General features: G+C 42.8%; 1 protein-coding gene across 7 annotated transcripts in view; it reads left to right on the top strand.

Moving 5' to 3' along the window:
- Positions 1 to 14,161, top strand: part of enah (ENAH actin regulator) — a 130,487-nt gene that overhangs the window by 100,100 nt on the left and 16,226 nt on the right. For 3 of the 7 annotated variants that reach the window (XM_067573169.1, XM_067573168.1, XM_067573167.1), the window contains exons 5-6: positions 6,088 to 6,395; positions 12,602 to 13,414. In XM_067573169.1, the coding sequence (XP_067429270.1) occupies positions 6,088 to 6,395; positions 12,602 to 13,414 (1,121 nt within the window). The remainder of the gene's footprint in view (positions 1 to 6,087; positions 6,396 to 12,601; positions 13,415 to 14,161) is intronic. The other 4 variants (XM_067573173.1, XM_067573170.1, XM_067573174.1 and 1 more) reach the window with 2 other exon arrangements.

Here is a 14,161-nt window from a genome sequence, read left to right as displayed (position 1 = left end):
TATCACTTTATCAGGATTTCATGTACACTGACCATCTTGATTAAACCATTCTACAACCATGCAATAGCCTTTCTCAGTTGTTCACTAACTTTTTAGTAGACTTTAAGTAGATGGTGCAACACAGCTAATTCGTCACAGTAGCTTTGTCCATTTTGGACCTGCCGGCTCTCCATTCCCTCGAAGGTCAGCGCTGTCTAGACGGTTTACTATTGGTCAAAAGATCAAATTTGCGTGTCAAAGTTCACCAAAGAACAGCTCAATTTGAACATTTTTGATTGGAATTCCATTCAGTTGGAATGAATTTGCTTTGAAATGTCACCATTTGAAATGCTAGAGTGTCGGAACCTTTACACCTGTATTTGTCAAGTCAAAATGTCTGCGTGAAGAAGTTCTAATCAACTCCATATTCTTCTGCCAGGTCAAGTGTGCAGCCCCTGTAATGGCCTCCATATTTGGCCTGTCTGAGTTGTTAAATTGAGTGCACTTGTCCTTGAAAAACTTGAGGATGATAAAGATCACAGCTATAACAATAAATGAATTATTACACAACAAGTAGCCTTAAGAAGACATTCTTTTAAGACTGTGTGCTAATGTTGAGACTTTCTTGGCATTAGATATGCCAGTATGTCTGATAAGAACTGAAGTAGAAACTATTACTATCTTAAATAACGGACACATAAATGAAAGTGACTTCAGGAGGGTTCATTCCCATCATATGTTCAGGCTGGTGTGAGTTGTAAGGATGGAGGTTTCTCATGTACGTACCATTTTTAATATAAGTGTGTTGTAAAGTTTTGGCAGTGAGAGAAGCTGCGCTCACTGCACAGGAATGTGAGCGTAATGCGAGCGCTGTGAAGGTGAGCATTACTATCGCATGACATCTCCTGAAAAGCTGCGCTGTGTTGTAAGCTCAGAGATGTCCCCCTCCCAACTGCAGACTGGCTGTCCCACTGTAAGTCATCTGCAAGTACACACAAACACACACACCGACAGGTCACTCCAGACAGGTTATTTTAAGTTTGTGTTCACATTGTTTAGGAATGTCATGATCTACTGCTCAGGGGAATGCAGTATGTGTGTGTTACATCATGAATTACATGGTTCAACCAGTGCTGAACATTTTTTATTTAAGCAGGAATCCCAAAACAACTGATTCACAACTCTGTTGTCCTTTCAGTGCTAATTTGGCCAATAGTCAAGGGTTTAAAAAGCCTCCGAGCTGAAAGACTTTCCTTATTGCCAGCTGAGAAATTAAGTTACAACACAGAAAACAACAGTGCAAGTAGACATCACAGTACAGCTGAGGTCTCTACTCTAATTAGGACAGATTCAGCAAGTAAACCCACTTCACCCACGGGTGTAATGAGAAAAATGAGACGGTGCACAAGACAAATTACTCTGACTGCGTTAGTTCACATTTCTTTGTCAGAATTTGTTCCAACAGCAAAAGTCTCACTGGAGATCAACAGCAGGGTAGTTTAAGTGTTCAGGAGACTGAAAGGTAGCATGTCTCAGTACAAGATGCTCTGAAGAAGAGCACCAGCTGTAGGACACCAAAGTAAGCAGATTTACTACAGTATCTCCTATATAGGAAGAATTTGAGTTGTATCTGTTTTCACTGTGCCCAGGGTGAAAAATAGTTGTGAATGTTAAACCTGCGATTAGAATCTAAAATTTAAGAAATAGTCAATTACTGATTTAATGATGATAAACCTCCACCAATGCTGCACAATTCTCCAATTTTCTGTTCCACCTAAACCCATCAATTACCCCTCAGGTTAGATTTATTAGACCAGTAAAATGCAAGTAGGATTTGTAATCAAGTCAAAATATTTCTATATGTCTGTGAGATACATAATATATAAACACAGGGAAACGGGATTATCTCACTGAACAAATACTCTTGGTTCTATAGATATTTTTGAAAGATTATGCCTGAAGCTAAGGGAATATTTCATTATTTCTCAATAAATACAACACATTGAAGTCTTTAGATGACTGCTGACTTCAGTACTGGCATCTAACTTTTAACTAACTATTGCAGTACAGTGAGTTAGTGATGATGTTAAAGCACAGGTTGGGACATTGAGCTCTGGTTTTAGTTCTGACAGCTGAAGTTCCTCTGTAGTTTACTCTCAACAGATTTACTGGGCTCTTAAGTAAAAGACAAGTCTACGTTGCCTGTAGATTGCATCACCACTGCCCCATGTGAACTTCCGCCCAACTCGTGTGTGTGCTGCCACAACCATTTCACTCCATTTAGACAACAACCGACTCCCTAACCGGAAAAATCGTCTCCTCTTTCATCCCCCAGCAACCACAATGGAGTGGTTGTAAACTCCACCGGCCTCTTTCACCGTTTTACAAACCACATATGGATTCTGAACAGAGAAGATGGCGGGTTACCTGCCAACGTCGCTGGTAGACAAATCGTACCAGCTGCACCCGGCTACGGCCTGCCAGCATTTGGCTGCTGGCTGTTGGCGGTGAAGCCATCTTTGCACAGCGATCTGAATGAATAAAGGATGTGAAACCCTTCTGATCAGCCCGATTACACTGATTTTTACTTCCATCGCCCCATTACATCATGTGCTGTATTTAATCATGAGGATGTTCTGCTGCTGTTGGATCCCGCAGAGACTCATTTGCTATCAGAGAGAATATATTACTGTAGATGAGGGAAGCCCCCAGAGGAGCTGCTGTAATCCACAGAGGCATGGCCCTGCCGCGCCTCCATCGGCCCTGAATCCAGGTTAACCCTGCGTTTCTGTAATTACACCAATGGGAATCCCTGTATATCGGGTCAGGACGGTGCCAGGGTGTGGATAATGTTGAAGGTTATTTCTTATTTCTTTCACGCTTTCACGAATTCTCTCTCTCTCTCTCTCTCTCTCTGCCAATGCAGAAAGAAGAGAGTTAGATGAATACGCTCTAGTAAAGATAGGACATGAGAGTGAGGGAGGTCGAGGCGTATCAGGCATAAACAGAGAATGTTGTTCTTCACACCTCTCCTTTTTCGCATCTTATTGGTTGGAATAATCTGGTGGAGCAGATAGGTGGATCTGAGCCTCTGAGCTCTCTGCAGCCATATCACGGCTAAGCTCCTGGGTTTTATGGGAATTAACTTGAGTGCTGCTTATATTCACTTTAATGAGTCATAATGCAACCAAACACTGCGTTAGGTAAATTCACTGATTACATCCTTCTCCTCGGGGGGAAAAGTGTGTAAAGGTGGCTTTTAAAATGCTGCTTGATTGTAAAAAGACTGATTTAATGACCGACTTTTTCTTTGTTCTGAATTCTATCATTACCTACTTGATTATGTTTAGATTCTGGTGGTGCTAGAAATTAAACATTTTTTACATATTTGTGATAGCTGAGACTTATCTGACACTCATTCCAGAGAAAAACATCCCAAGGACGTTTTTGTTGTATCCTTCACTGCCATCTTGGAAGTTTCTGCAGCCAGAAAATCCAAATTCAGACAAAGTAGAGGTAGACTGGATGGAGCTGAGGAGTACTGAGCAAGTAACATCCTAAAAGACTTTTCATGTCAGTTAAGCAAATATGATCTAAAATATGCACATTTTTACATCTTAATGTATTCTTAATGTAACTGATTTTGAAGTGAAATTGGAAAAGCCAGAGAATAAACTCAGAGTTGTATCAACTTGAAGGAAGATCAGAGTTACTCCAGGACTAACTGAAGGCTTAAATCAATATGGATCAATGTGTTTTGTGAGTGGTGAAGCTAACAAGCAGTGATGTAAACAATGCAGGATTGATTCTCTAAAAATGGCCTTGCAGATATTTTCTTTTGAAGGAAATGCATTCAATATGTTTGTTGGGTATTAAGGACATGTGTACATGATGTGTTTTGGTTAGAATACTGAATTGTTAAAAAAATCAACCTTTAAACCAGTGTGTCAGATTCAACTACAGATTAATGCTGTCAGTGGAGAAACATGGATTATTTGGACTATGTCAAAAACATAACACAAAATATGCCAAACTGCTCAATGAACTTTACCAAAATAAATATAGTCTGAAGTCATAAAAGATTCCTACTTTAAATGAGGAGCTGTCTGATCAAATGAGAAGTAAACAAGCCTCTGACTAAGCATTTGATACAAACCTTCGACACTTCAACACTTGATATTTGGGTGAATTTTGGTCAGTTCATGAACAGTATTTAGATTAGATTCCCAGCCCTGTCAACGAGTAATAATAAAAATGTATAATACATTACAGGTGCCACTTTTTAAACCAGAATTAAGTCCATATGAAGTCCTACTGCTGGTTTATTTTATACCCTCTATGGGAAACTATCCCATTATGTGCCACCTTTCAATGATGACCCAGTTTGTGCCAACTGGTGCCAACTTTGTCTAATCTTAAAAATCACCTTCATGCTGAATTAGGGCTAAAATTTGGCATTAAACCTGTGGTGCTTTCTTGGTTTTTAAGTCACCTGCAGTCTTTGATTTGCAAAAAGACAATGAAATGTTGTGCAAAGTGCATTTCTGAAGCGTTTTTAACATAAACTTCATGAGTGTGATGTCCTGAACACACCGTGACCACCATGATATCACTGTATGTATGTGTGTGTGTGTGAGAGAGAGAGAGAGAGAGAGAGGGAGAAAGTTGGCTACAGTTTCCACCATCTCTCTCCTGGTTTGTGTGATTTATGAATGTAATGCTCCCTCATTTACAGCCAGTGCAATTTATGAGCCGGTAAATCACAGAATGTGACAAGACAGTTGATGCTTTCCAATTAAATGAAAGATTTCCTGGGAACCCGGTCTGTGTGAACCTGACAGATTATAACCTGCATCATCCCCCCCCCCCCCCCCCCCCTCGTGTTTCATTTCTCTCTCGTGTCCCCCTCATTCACACCAACACAGACACCCTCTCTGTACTACATTTGTTCATAAAACCCTTCACACTCCCTGTCAGATGTTATGATTACAGTCAGATCATGTAGCTTTCATTTATACATCTACAAGACACTTCTCTATCTGTTCATGTGAGTATGGAAGTGTACTATTCTGCTATATATTGTATATTTATAAGCTCTGCTGTTTTGCCGCCATTTTTCCTGTGAAGACAGAAATCTGTCCTCACATTTTTATTCAGTCAGTCCTACATCTCTCCATGGAATAGTCTGTTGCAGATATAAACTCTGTTGGCAGTTATTCTTATTTATGTCTTTTTTTTTTCTTGTATTTTTATATAAACTGCTGCAACAACAGCCCAGTTTCCCCACAGGGATCGTTACAGTACTTGGAAATGGATGTCTCTCTCTATTATGCTTTAAGTCATTGTCACACATGTCGACTCGCACACACACACACACACACAATTGGATATACTGCTCACACTGTCAGTATCCTCTCATCTCTCTCTCTGTCTCTCTCTCTACTGCTGCTAGTGCAGTTTCACACACTTCTCAGTCCACTTCTATCTCCTGCTGACACCTAGTGACCAAACCCGGAACTGCACATATAATTTGTGCTGAACCCCTGCAGGAAAAACCTCCATGAACACACCATATGTCAAGATAATTAGCATCACATGGAATGATTTAGCATAAAATTTAAAAAAAAAAGAACAAATGAAAGTTTTTCTTCTTGTCTCTATTTTGTTGTACTCACACTCTTTGCTGATTTGTTTTTTCACTGCAGCCAGAGGAAGCCACAGGCAGTCCTCAACTCAATGTGTGTGTTTTTAATGGGCCCAAATTTTAGCCAAGCTGGCTGTGGTTGCATAACAGCGTGGCTATTATGCCCAGCAGCAATTATTATATAATAATGTGTCTTATGTAATGACAACAGTAATTGCCTGTAGGTCAGGGAGGTCAAGACAGGCTCCAAATTAATGAACTCCTTTTTATTTATTCTGCCTCTTTTGTTCTAATTCTGTCTCCACTTCATTTAAAAAAAATCTTTAACCTACTCAACTATTAGTTTTCTACTTATGAAGATCTGTTTTACTGATGTGAATCTTCAAAATACTTGATATGTTGTGAATTGCGCAACATTGTTCTCACTTCTTCTTCTGCTTTTCCTCTCTTCTCCTCTCCTCCAGGCAGCTTCAGGAGCTGCAGAGGCAGAAGGAGATGGAGCGGGAGCGTCTAGAGCGGGAGCGCCTGGAGCGAGAGCTGCAGGAGCGTGAACGACAGGAGCGTGAACGTCAGGAACGGGAGCGTCAGGAGAGGGAGGCGCAGGCGGAGAGGGAGCGACTGGAGCGGGAGCGCCAGGAGCAGCAGGAGCGCACCGAGCGTGAACTGATGGAGAGGGAGAAGGCGGAGAGAGAGCGGTTGGAAAGGGAGCAGCAGGAGCAGTTGGACAGAGAGCAGCAGGACTGGGAGAGAGGGAGACGCATCTCCAACGCCGGTGAGTGGTGCACTTTGGTTTACTGATTATACACACATTCACACACACTTGCATATGTACCAGGGTTTGGGGGTTTTTTGGTTGGTTTTTGAAGGCCAGTGCTGAGACTATTGCACTGAATTCAGGATTTGCATCTTATCTGTAATATAAAGCAAAAGGATGATAAGAAGGCTTTAATGCTTGCTTGACTTGTTTTACTGATCCTGTAAGAAGAGTAGCTTCACTAGTGTGGTCCATGAAGACTGTATCAGTTAATAATCTCATTAGTGACTATTGAATGTTTTAATTAGGAACTTAATTCCTTCTTGATTTTCTCTTTGAGATATTTTCTGGTATTAATCTTGTGGAAAAACTGTGATGTGGAAATTTGGACTGAGTTGAATTTCAGTGTGTTCCAGCTCCATACTACATACTGACTGTACAGTACATACTATACACTTACTGTTTTAGTCGACTGTTTCTGCAGCTAGTACACAAACTTTACATTTTTATAATAACAGGTACACAATTTAATACTTTGTTTTTTCTGTGATATTCCATCTAGATGTTTTAGCACCTTGCACAGTTTGCTCTAATGTCTTTGCAGCTGTGATCAGTTCCTCTATTTCCTTTGTAATGTGGGACAACAGTGTGCATCACCAGCACACTCAAGTGTTTTTAGTAGGGATGCACGATAATATCGGCACGTCATCTGTATCAGCTGATAAAGGCTTTAAAACAAAATATCGGCCCGAAATGAACATTTCTGCTGATATGACAGGTGGCTTCATCGCCTTCTCCTCCGCCACCGCCTGACTACGCTTCCCTCCTTGGACTGTTTCACCCTGACGGTCCCGGCAGGTGTGTAGGGCAGCTGAATAAAGTGGAAGCTGTGAAAGACGCATCGAGGCCATCAGGGTGAAACGGTCCGTGAAGGAGCTGCTGTGTTCAGCTGCACACCTCAGCTGACAGGATGTACCGCTGTTTGAGAAACTTCTTCTTCTTTTTGGTTTATGACAGCAGGTGGTAACAGGCGTATCAGGTGCATTACCGCCACCTTCTGCTTCGGCGTGTTGAACAGAGATTAAATCCTACACATTAATCCTGTCTGTCTAATAAACTCCATTAAAACTCTGCTGCTCCACCCACTTGGCAGGTTCATTAAAGTTTTAATGCTGAGCTTCTGAACTCCAGTCCTCCTAAGTTCTTCCTTCATATATTGTCTTTCTAGATCATACTTAGTACAATCTATGATCGCATGCGTAATAGTCTCCTCAGCCAAGTGGAAACTAAATATGTGCATATATCAGATTCGGCAATCAGCAAAAATGAGTTGGAGAATATCAGCATATGGGATATCAGCAAAAAATCCAATATGGTGCATTCCTAGTTTTTAGTCTGTATACTGAGTTTTTTTCAGTTATTTCCATTATCTGCTGATTTTTTTTTTCTCGATTCATTTCTCATTCAATTATTCGTTTATAAAATTGTGAAACATTTCTATCTCAGTTTGTCAGAGCTCAGTGTGACGTCTTCATATGTCTTGTTTTGTTCAATCAACAGTCCAAAGACATTTATTTACAATGATATAAAACAAATCCTCACATTGAAGGAACCAGCCAGTTCTTGGCATTTCTAAAGTAAATGAAAGGCTTATTGAATTATCAAAATAGTTGTCGACTAATTTTCTGTCGACTGACTTATCGACTAATGGTTTCAGCTCTAGTGTGTATTATGGAACTGGGACACAGCATCTGTCTATGGCAGCAGGTTGGACTTGAACTCTAAAAATGTTGTCAGTTATTTAATAGTCGTAACTACGACAAGATTCAACTGAGATCAAATGAAAAACATCTAAGTTTATTCCTTGTCTGGTGAACCCTCTGAGCATAATGATTTCAGGAAGGTGCTACTTGGGTAAAATAAGGATCTCACACTCAGTTTAGTTAAACCATGAATTAGCAACCAACGTACTTCCAACACAGAGAGCTGTGGATGCAGGACTGGAGGCATGTCAGGTGTATTTCCCTCTGACTGGAAAGCCTTTCCAGTTCACACTAGCATTGTCAGCTACTCCTGTTAAGCTACAGTATGGCCCGCACTCTGCTCCTCTGCCCATAGGCTGGACAAGAGCTCTGAACAGATTGCTAAGGCACTGGGGGGAAATGAATGTGTTATTAGTCTTTGCACATGAGTTTATGAGTGAATGCTAGATTTTAGAATGTAATTAACACACAAGCCGCATTCAGCAGGTGGGAAGACACTCTGATTGTAAACCAGAGCTGTCATGGATCAGGGTTTGGTTATATAGGAAAATAAGTCGGTTTCAGGACTGGGTCAGTAGGGAAGGCCGTGTTGTGTGGCACGCTTCAGTGCCATGTTCGGCTTATTAGCATATGCATGCATAACCACACACACACACACACACGCATACACAAACACACACACACACACAGGCAGGCAGACACAGTTCGGTGGTGTTACTCAGAGACTAAAAATACATCATCAGGGAGAATGCTGGTGAGACCCCCAGGGATGAATGTGTGTGTTTGTGTGTGCGCATGCATGCAAAAGCCTTAGGATTAAAGGGAGGGGTTGTTTCACACATCATACACAATAACACACAGGAATGCAGGAGCACACACACACACACACACACTCACATGCATGTTCTGTTTGAACATATGAGGCTGTGGGGTTTGATGTGAGGTCATGTTTAACATGTAACACTTTTTAGTCCTCTGTTTCTCTCTTGCAGGATAACTGTGTGTATTTTACAGTATGTGTCTTTCAAACATCAGCAGATGCAGTGTTTGCCATTCACAAGTTCTGCACGAGGAAACCAATAAATCAACTGAACACATTACTCTGAAAAAGTGTTTGCTACTAACATCTGGTGATCTTGAGTGTCTTAGTAATTGTGAAAGCTGCTCGTTCGCTGTTTATTCGTCAAATCAAGAAATCAACAGACAAATGTGTTTTTTCAACATGTCTTCACTACTTTCCATTTTTCTGAACCGACTCCTTGTTTTGTTCTATTTTTCATTTTGTTGTCTGAGAATGCTAATTAGCATTTTTAGCATCTTCCTTTAGAAACACAGTCGTAGTTTAACATTCTCAAAATTTTTCACTGTCTTTGTTATTGAGAGAAAAGAAGGAACTTGAGCATATTTTTCCCGCTCAGTGAAAATGGGAAAGTGACACTTTTCAAGGATTTTTCAATCTTTTTCAAACATTTCAAACATCTGCTTCACACAGCAGCTGTGTGTGTGTGTGTGTGTATGTGTGTGTTAGTTTTTTGGCCCATAATTGTGAGAATTTATGTTACTTTTCACCTTTGCTGCACAGAGTGTTTTCAGGCACACACGGGTGTCACTTTTTTAAAATTAAAATTTTTAAATTTGAAAGTTTTTTAGGTGGATCTACTCGACCACCTGGCTCTTTCTGTTTGGCTTTTTTTAGCTGTTTTTTCATATATATAAATGTTAAAGTCGTCCCAGAATCCAGTCGGTTTAGCACATAGGAGCTTGGCTGCATTATGGCTTTATTGTCTTCTCATGTGTGTGCATGTACGCTTAATATTCTTGTGTGCACGTGTCCAGCTCTCCGTGTAATCGGTGTGTTCTGGTCGTGTGTTGATTATTGTGGAATGGCAGAACAAAGCTGGGGCCTCTCGGTCACATGACCGGCCCAGAGCTACAGACGGATGAGGAGAAAGAGAGAATGAAAGAAGAGGGGGTGGTGGAATGATGAAGAAGAAGTACGGAGAAGGATGGAAAAGGTCAAAGTTGAGTGGAAGATGCGGAGGACGAGAGGAAAGGGAGGAGCGAAGCTGATGGAAATGAAAGTGAAATAGTTGGCAGGAGAAAAGGAAAGACAGAGGAAAGAGCAAAGCGTGAAGGGAAAGTCAGGGTTAATGAATCAGATGGTAAGAGAGAGATTGTGTGTGTAGTGGAGTGGAAGTCTGGATGAGCGTTGATTCCAGTTAAAGAGGATAAATGGTAAATGCAGCATGAGATGTCAGCTGGGAGAAGCAAAAAAGAAGTCGCACAGAGGAGAGGAAGCTGGAAAAGAGCCAGACAGTCTTACCAATCCATCGGTTTCACTGTCTCGTGACTGTTGGTTAGGTGTTCATTCCAGTAGTGTTCCTGCTATATGTGTGTATGTGTGTGTGTGCGTGCGTTTGACCCATGTCTGTGAGTAAATGTATGATTTATGTATGTTAGGTTCCCCTTGCAAGAGGGGAAAATCAATGAAATGGCACTTTTCTAGCTGTTGAAAAAGTCTTTCAAGTAAAATCTATTCATTTCTCAATAGTCTGGATCACGGAGGCTAATTTACTATTTTAATTGGAATGAAAAAAGACAAGCAGCCATACAACGTCTGTAAGGAATGTTATGTACATATTCTATCTCCAAAAAGCATACAGTGTCAAACTGAACCCCGAACAAAAAAATTAAATCCAGTGTGAGAATAAGGTCTGAAAAAAATTGTGTAGCATTACATCACTCGCAAGGAGAAGTGGAGCAGAAGGTTAAGAGAGGATTAACAACTTAACACACAGAAAACATATGGCAGGCCAATACAACACCATCCAGGCTACGCTAAGCGCTTCAGTAGCACTTAAACAAACACAATCAAGGTAATTACTTAGAGAGTTAGACTCAGCCATGACACACACATTAAAAAGCAGATCAAGGATTTAAGACAAAATAACCCCAAGGTTGTCTTCTGTTACCCTCATCACAAAGAATAACAAGGAACTGTTGAATACTCTAAAGATCTGTAGCTTAATGGCACAAGAATGCCACATAACAAAAAGAGTTTATAATAGATTCAAACTAACAACGCTGCTATCAACATAACCAAACAGAGCTTTAATTATTCATCCCTTAGAGAGCTGGCTCTGGCAGCATGAGAACCTGACACTGGTAACCAGCTCTAACACTGGAGCCATTGTACTGGCAGGTTACAGTAAAAGATGAGGACACCCAGTTCGTATGAAAAAACACAGAGGACAACAGATGGCATCCATACTTTATTTTAATAGGTCTTGTTGTAGAAGGTTGACGTTACTAAAAACATTACATGAGATAGCAAAGAGGAACTATAGCCAGCAGGAAACATGCTGCTGCCTTTGTGTGTCTTCACAGCTCCCAGGATTATGAAATATAGTAAAGGGGGGTTTTAAAAAGTTGATTATCAAATGAAAACGCATGTATTCTTTGACTAAACTTGTTGGTCCTGGACTTTTTGTTTTTCCTATCTTTTTCAATATACAGCTAGTGGCATTTTGTAAGTGAGCAGCTTTTTTGAAATCTGTACAAGTAAGACCTTGTACCTTCAATTTAATTCTTCTCCCTGCTGTAATAAACTAGAAGTAGCTTTTAGCATTGAATCCTCAGTATCGTCAATAAACGTCATTGTCGAAATAGACAATTAATGTAAAAATAAGGCCAACAAAAAGTCAAAAATCAGCTGCAAGTAGTTAAATGAGCTTGAAGTGCTGGCTGTCAGTCCTGCTACATACCAGGAGTTCTACTGGAGTGTTGAGAGACTGGAAGCCTTGCAGCAGAAACACACCACCTTTGATTTACATGAAGAGCTTGTTTTCATCATCGAGGGTGATTTGTTGGTTGTGTTATACTTTACACAGCTTCAACTGTTTAAAGCGCTCATTTTATTTTGATAAGTGAATCAATAACTGATGCATGTCGGGTTTTTGGATGAGTTTAGTTCAGTTTAGACATTCTGTGGTGTTATGGCCCTTTACTCATTAAACAGACGTTGACGTTGGGGATGAGGTGCATCTCATTGGATGTTAAAATGGGCGTGTGTGCTGTGTGGTTAACTCTTGCTCCTCTGAATTTTCCTCCTCAGTCCATTCCCCTCTTCTTTCAGTGAGCAAGACTGTGAAAGTTTTGTGTCTCTGGCTCTGTCCACAGCGCTAACACCTGTCCACTAACATAGTAGCATCACCTCAACCCACCAAAAACACACACACCCTTGGAATAAAACTGTGGTTTAGCTCTGTGCTGGTTTTTCCTGCTTCATCTGCCCCCTTCTCTTTTTTCCTCCCTCCCTCCTTCCTTCTCTCTCTCCTGACCTGCTGTCTCTCTCTCCCGTGTGCACGACGGCTGCTTCCTTCCTGCCTTCTTTCCTTCCTTCCTTCCCTTCTGTCCTGTCTTGTCCTTCACCTTTTGGTTTGTCTGTTGGTGTGCGGTTAGCCTTCGAAAGCACCCTGTACACTCCCACGCCACAGGAGTACGGCAGGACGTCCTCCACACCCGCATCTCCATCCACGCCCAACTACCCGGCTCCCGGGACACCATCGCCCTCCTCCACCACACCCCCGACCCCGCCTCTAAGGCACTCGGCGTCCCGATTCGCCACCTCGCTCGGTTCTGCCTTCCACCCAGTCCTCCCTCACTACGCCACGGTACCCAGGCGACAGCAGGCCTTTCCTCAAGCCCCGCCTCCTGCTCCTGTCCCCGCACCCAACCCAGCCCCTCCGCCTCCACCCAAGTCCGTGGTGTGGTCCGCGTCCAACTTCACGCCCTTGCCGCCCTCACCCCCCGTCATGATAAGCAGTCCCCCAGGAAAGGCTACAGGCCCGCGACCGCTCATCCCCATCGCAGCACCTTCCCCTCTCACCCAGAAGCCACCGTCACCGTCCCCCAACGGCCCACCCATGTTCCCCGCACCTTCCCCGGTCACCATCTCACACAGCCACACCCCTATCGGCATCGCCTGCCCCACCCCGCCTCCCCCGCCCACCCCGCCCCCGCTCCCCTCCCCCGTGGCTCCCCCTCCGTCCTCCTCCTCCTCCTCCGTCTCGTCTCCCCCCTCCTCATCCCATGCTCCTGGTGTGCCCTCTCCCTCCACAGCGCCCCCTGCTGCTGCAGCCGCCGCCGCCTCTGCTGAGCACCTCTCCCTCCCTGTGGGCCTGGGCCTGTCGGGGCCGGGGGAGCCGGACACAGCCGCAGGCCCAGAGCCCTACCCACTTCAAGGGGGCTTCTCTTCTCAGCCCCAGCCCCAGGGTAAGGCCTCCAAGTCCGGACTCTTCTCTCTTTCTCACTGCCTCTCTCCCCTCTGTCTTTCACTGCTTTTCCACTCACACACTAATCGGGGGGCGTGGGGGGCTGTTCAACAGTGTTGGATATGTTACTTTGCTACTGAACTGGCCGCACCACAAAATGAGTCCCATAATACAGTCTGACCTCAGAGGAGTTTTACCTTTCTGTAGAGGAAAGCGTCGGTCCTGGCTGCTGTAACCTGACTCCAGATTTAGTCTCATCACCAATCCTGGCCGCAGTTTATGGCTTTAAAACAGCTGTTATGGTGACTATTGTGGGATCTCCTGGTGTAGTAGTCACTGTAGCTCAGGCCTGTCTAACTTCTTTGTCAGTCTTCTCATAAACTCCATGTACTGTACGTCCATGTGCTTGCTGCTTAAAGGTCTGGCTGGCTGACTGTTCATTGGATATGAATTATGTCTGGTCTTTGAGCATGGCATGTCTGTCTCTTGGCTAAAATAGAAATCTGTTCTTACTGTACGTGGATACAGATCTCTGACTTAAGTCTGTGGAGAACCACTGCCTCTTTCATTTCTTGGTTGTTTTTCTTTTGTCAATACATTGCTCAACCAAACTTCAACGTTTTTTTTTTCCCCCACAATTTGATTCTTCACTGTGTGTCCTCTAGTCAGTGCGCAGTCCGTCAAACTTACTGTTATCCCCCCTCCCGCATCCGGTCACTCAGGAGACGCTCTGTTTGAGTCATCAGCT

The sequence above is a fragment of the Thunnus thynnus genome, chromosome 18 (assembly GCF_963924715.1).
Source record: "Thunnus thynnus chromosome 18, fThuThy2.1, whole genome shotgun sequence".
Taxonomy (NCBI): Eukaryota; Metazoa; Chordata; class Actinopteri; order Scombriformes; family Scombridae; genus Thunnus; species Thunnus thynnus.
This window is presented reverse-complemented; position numbering and strand designations above follow the sequence as displayed.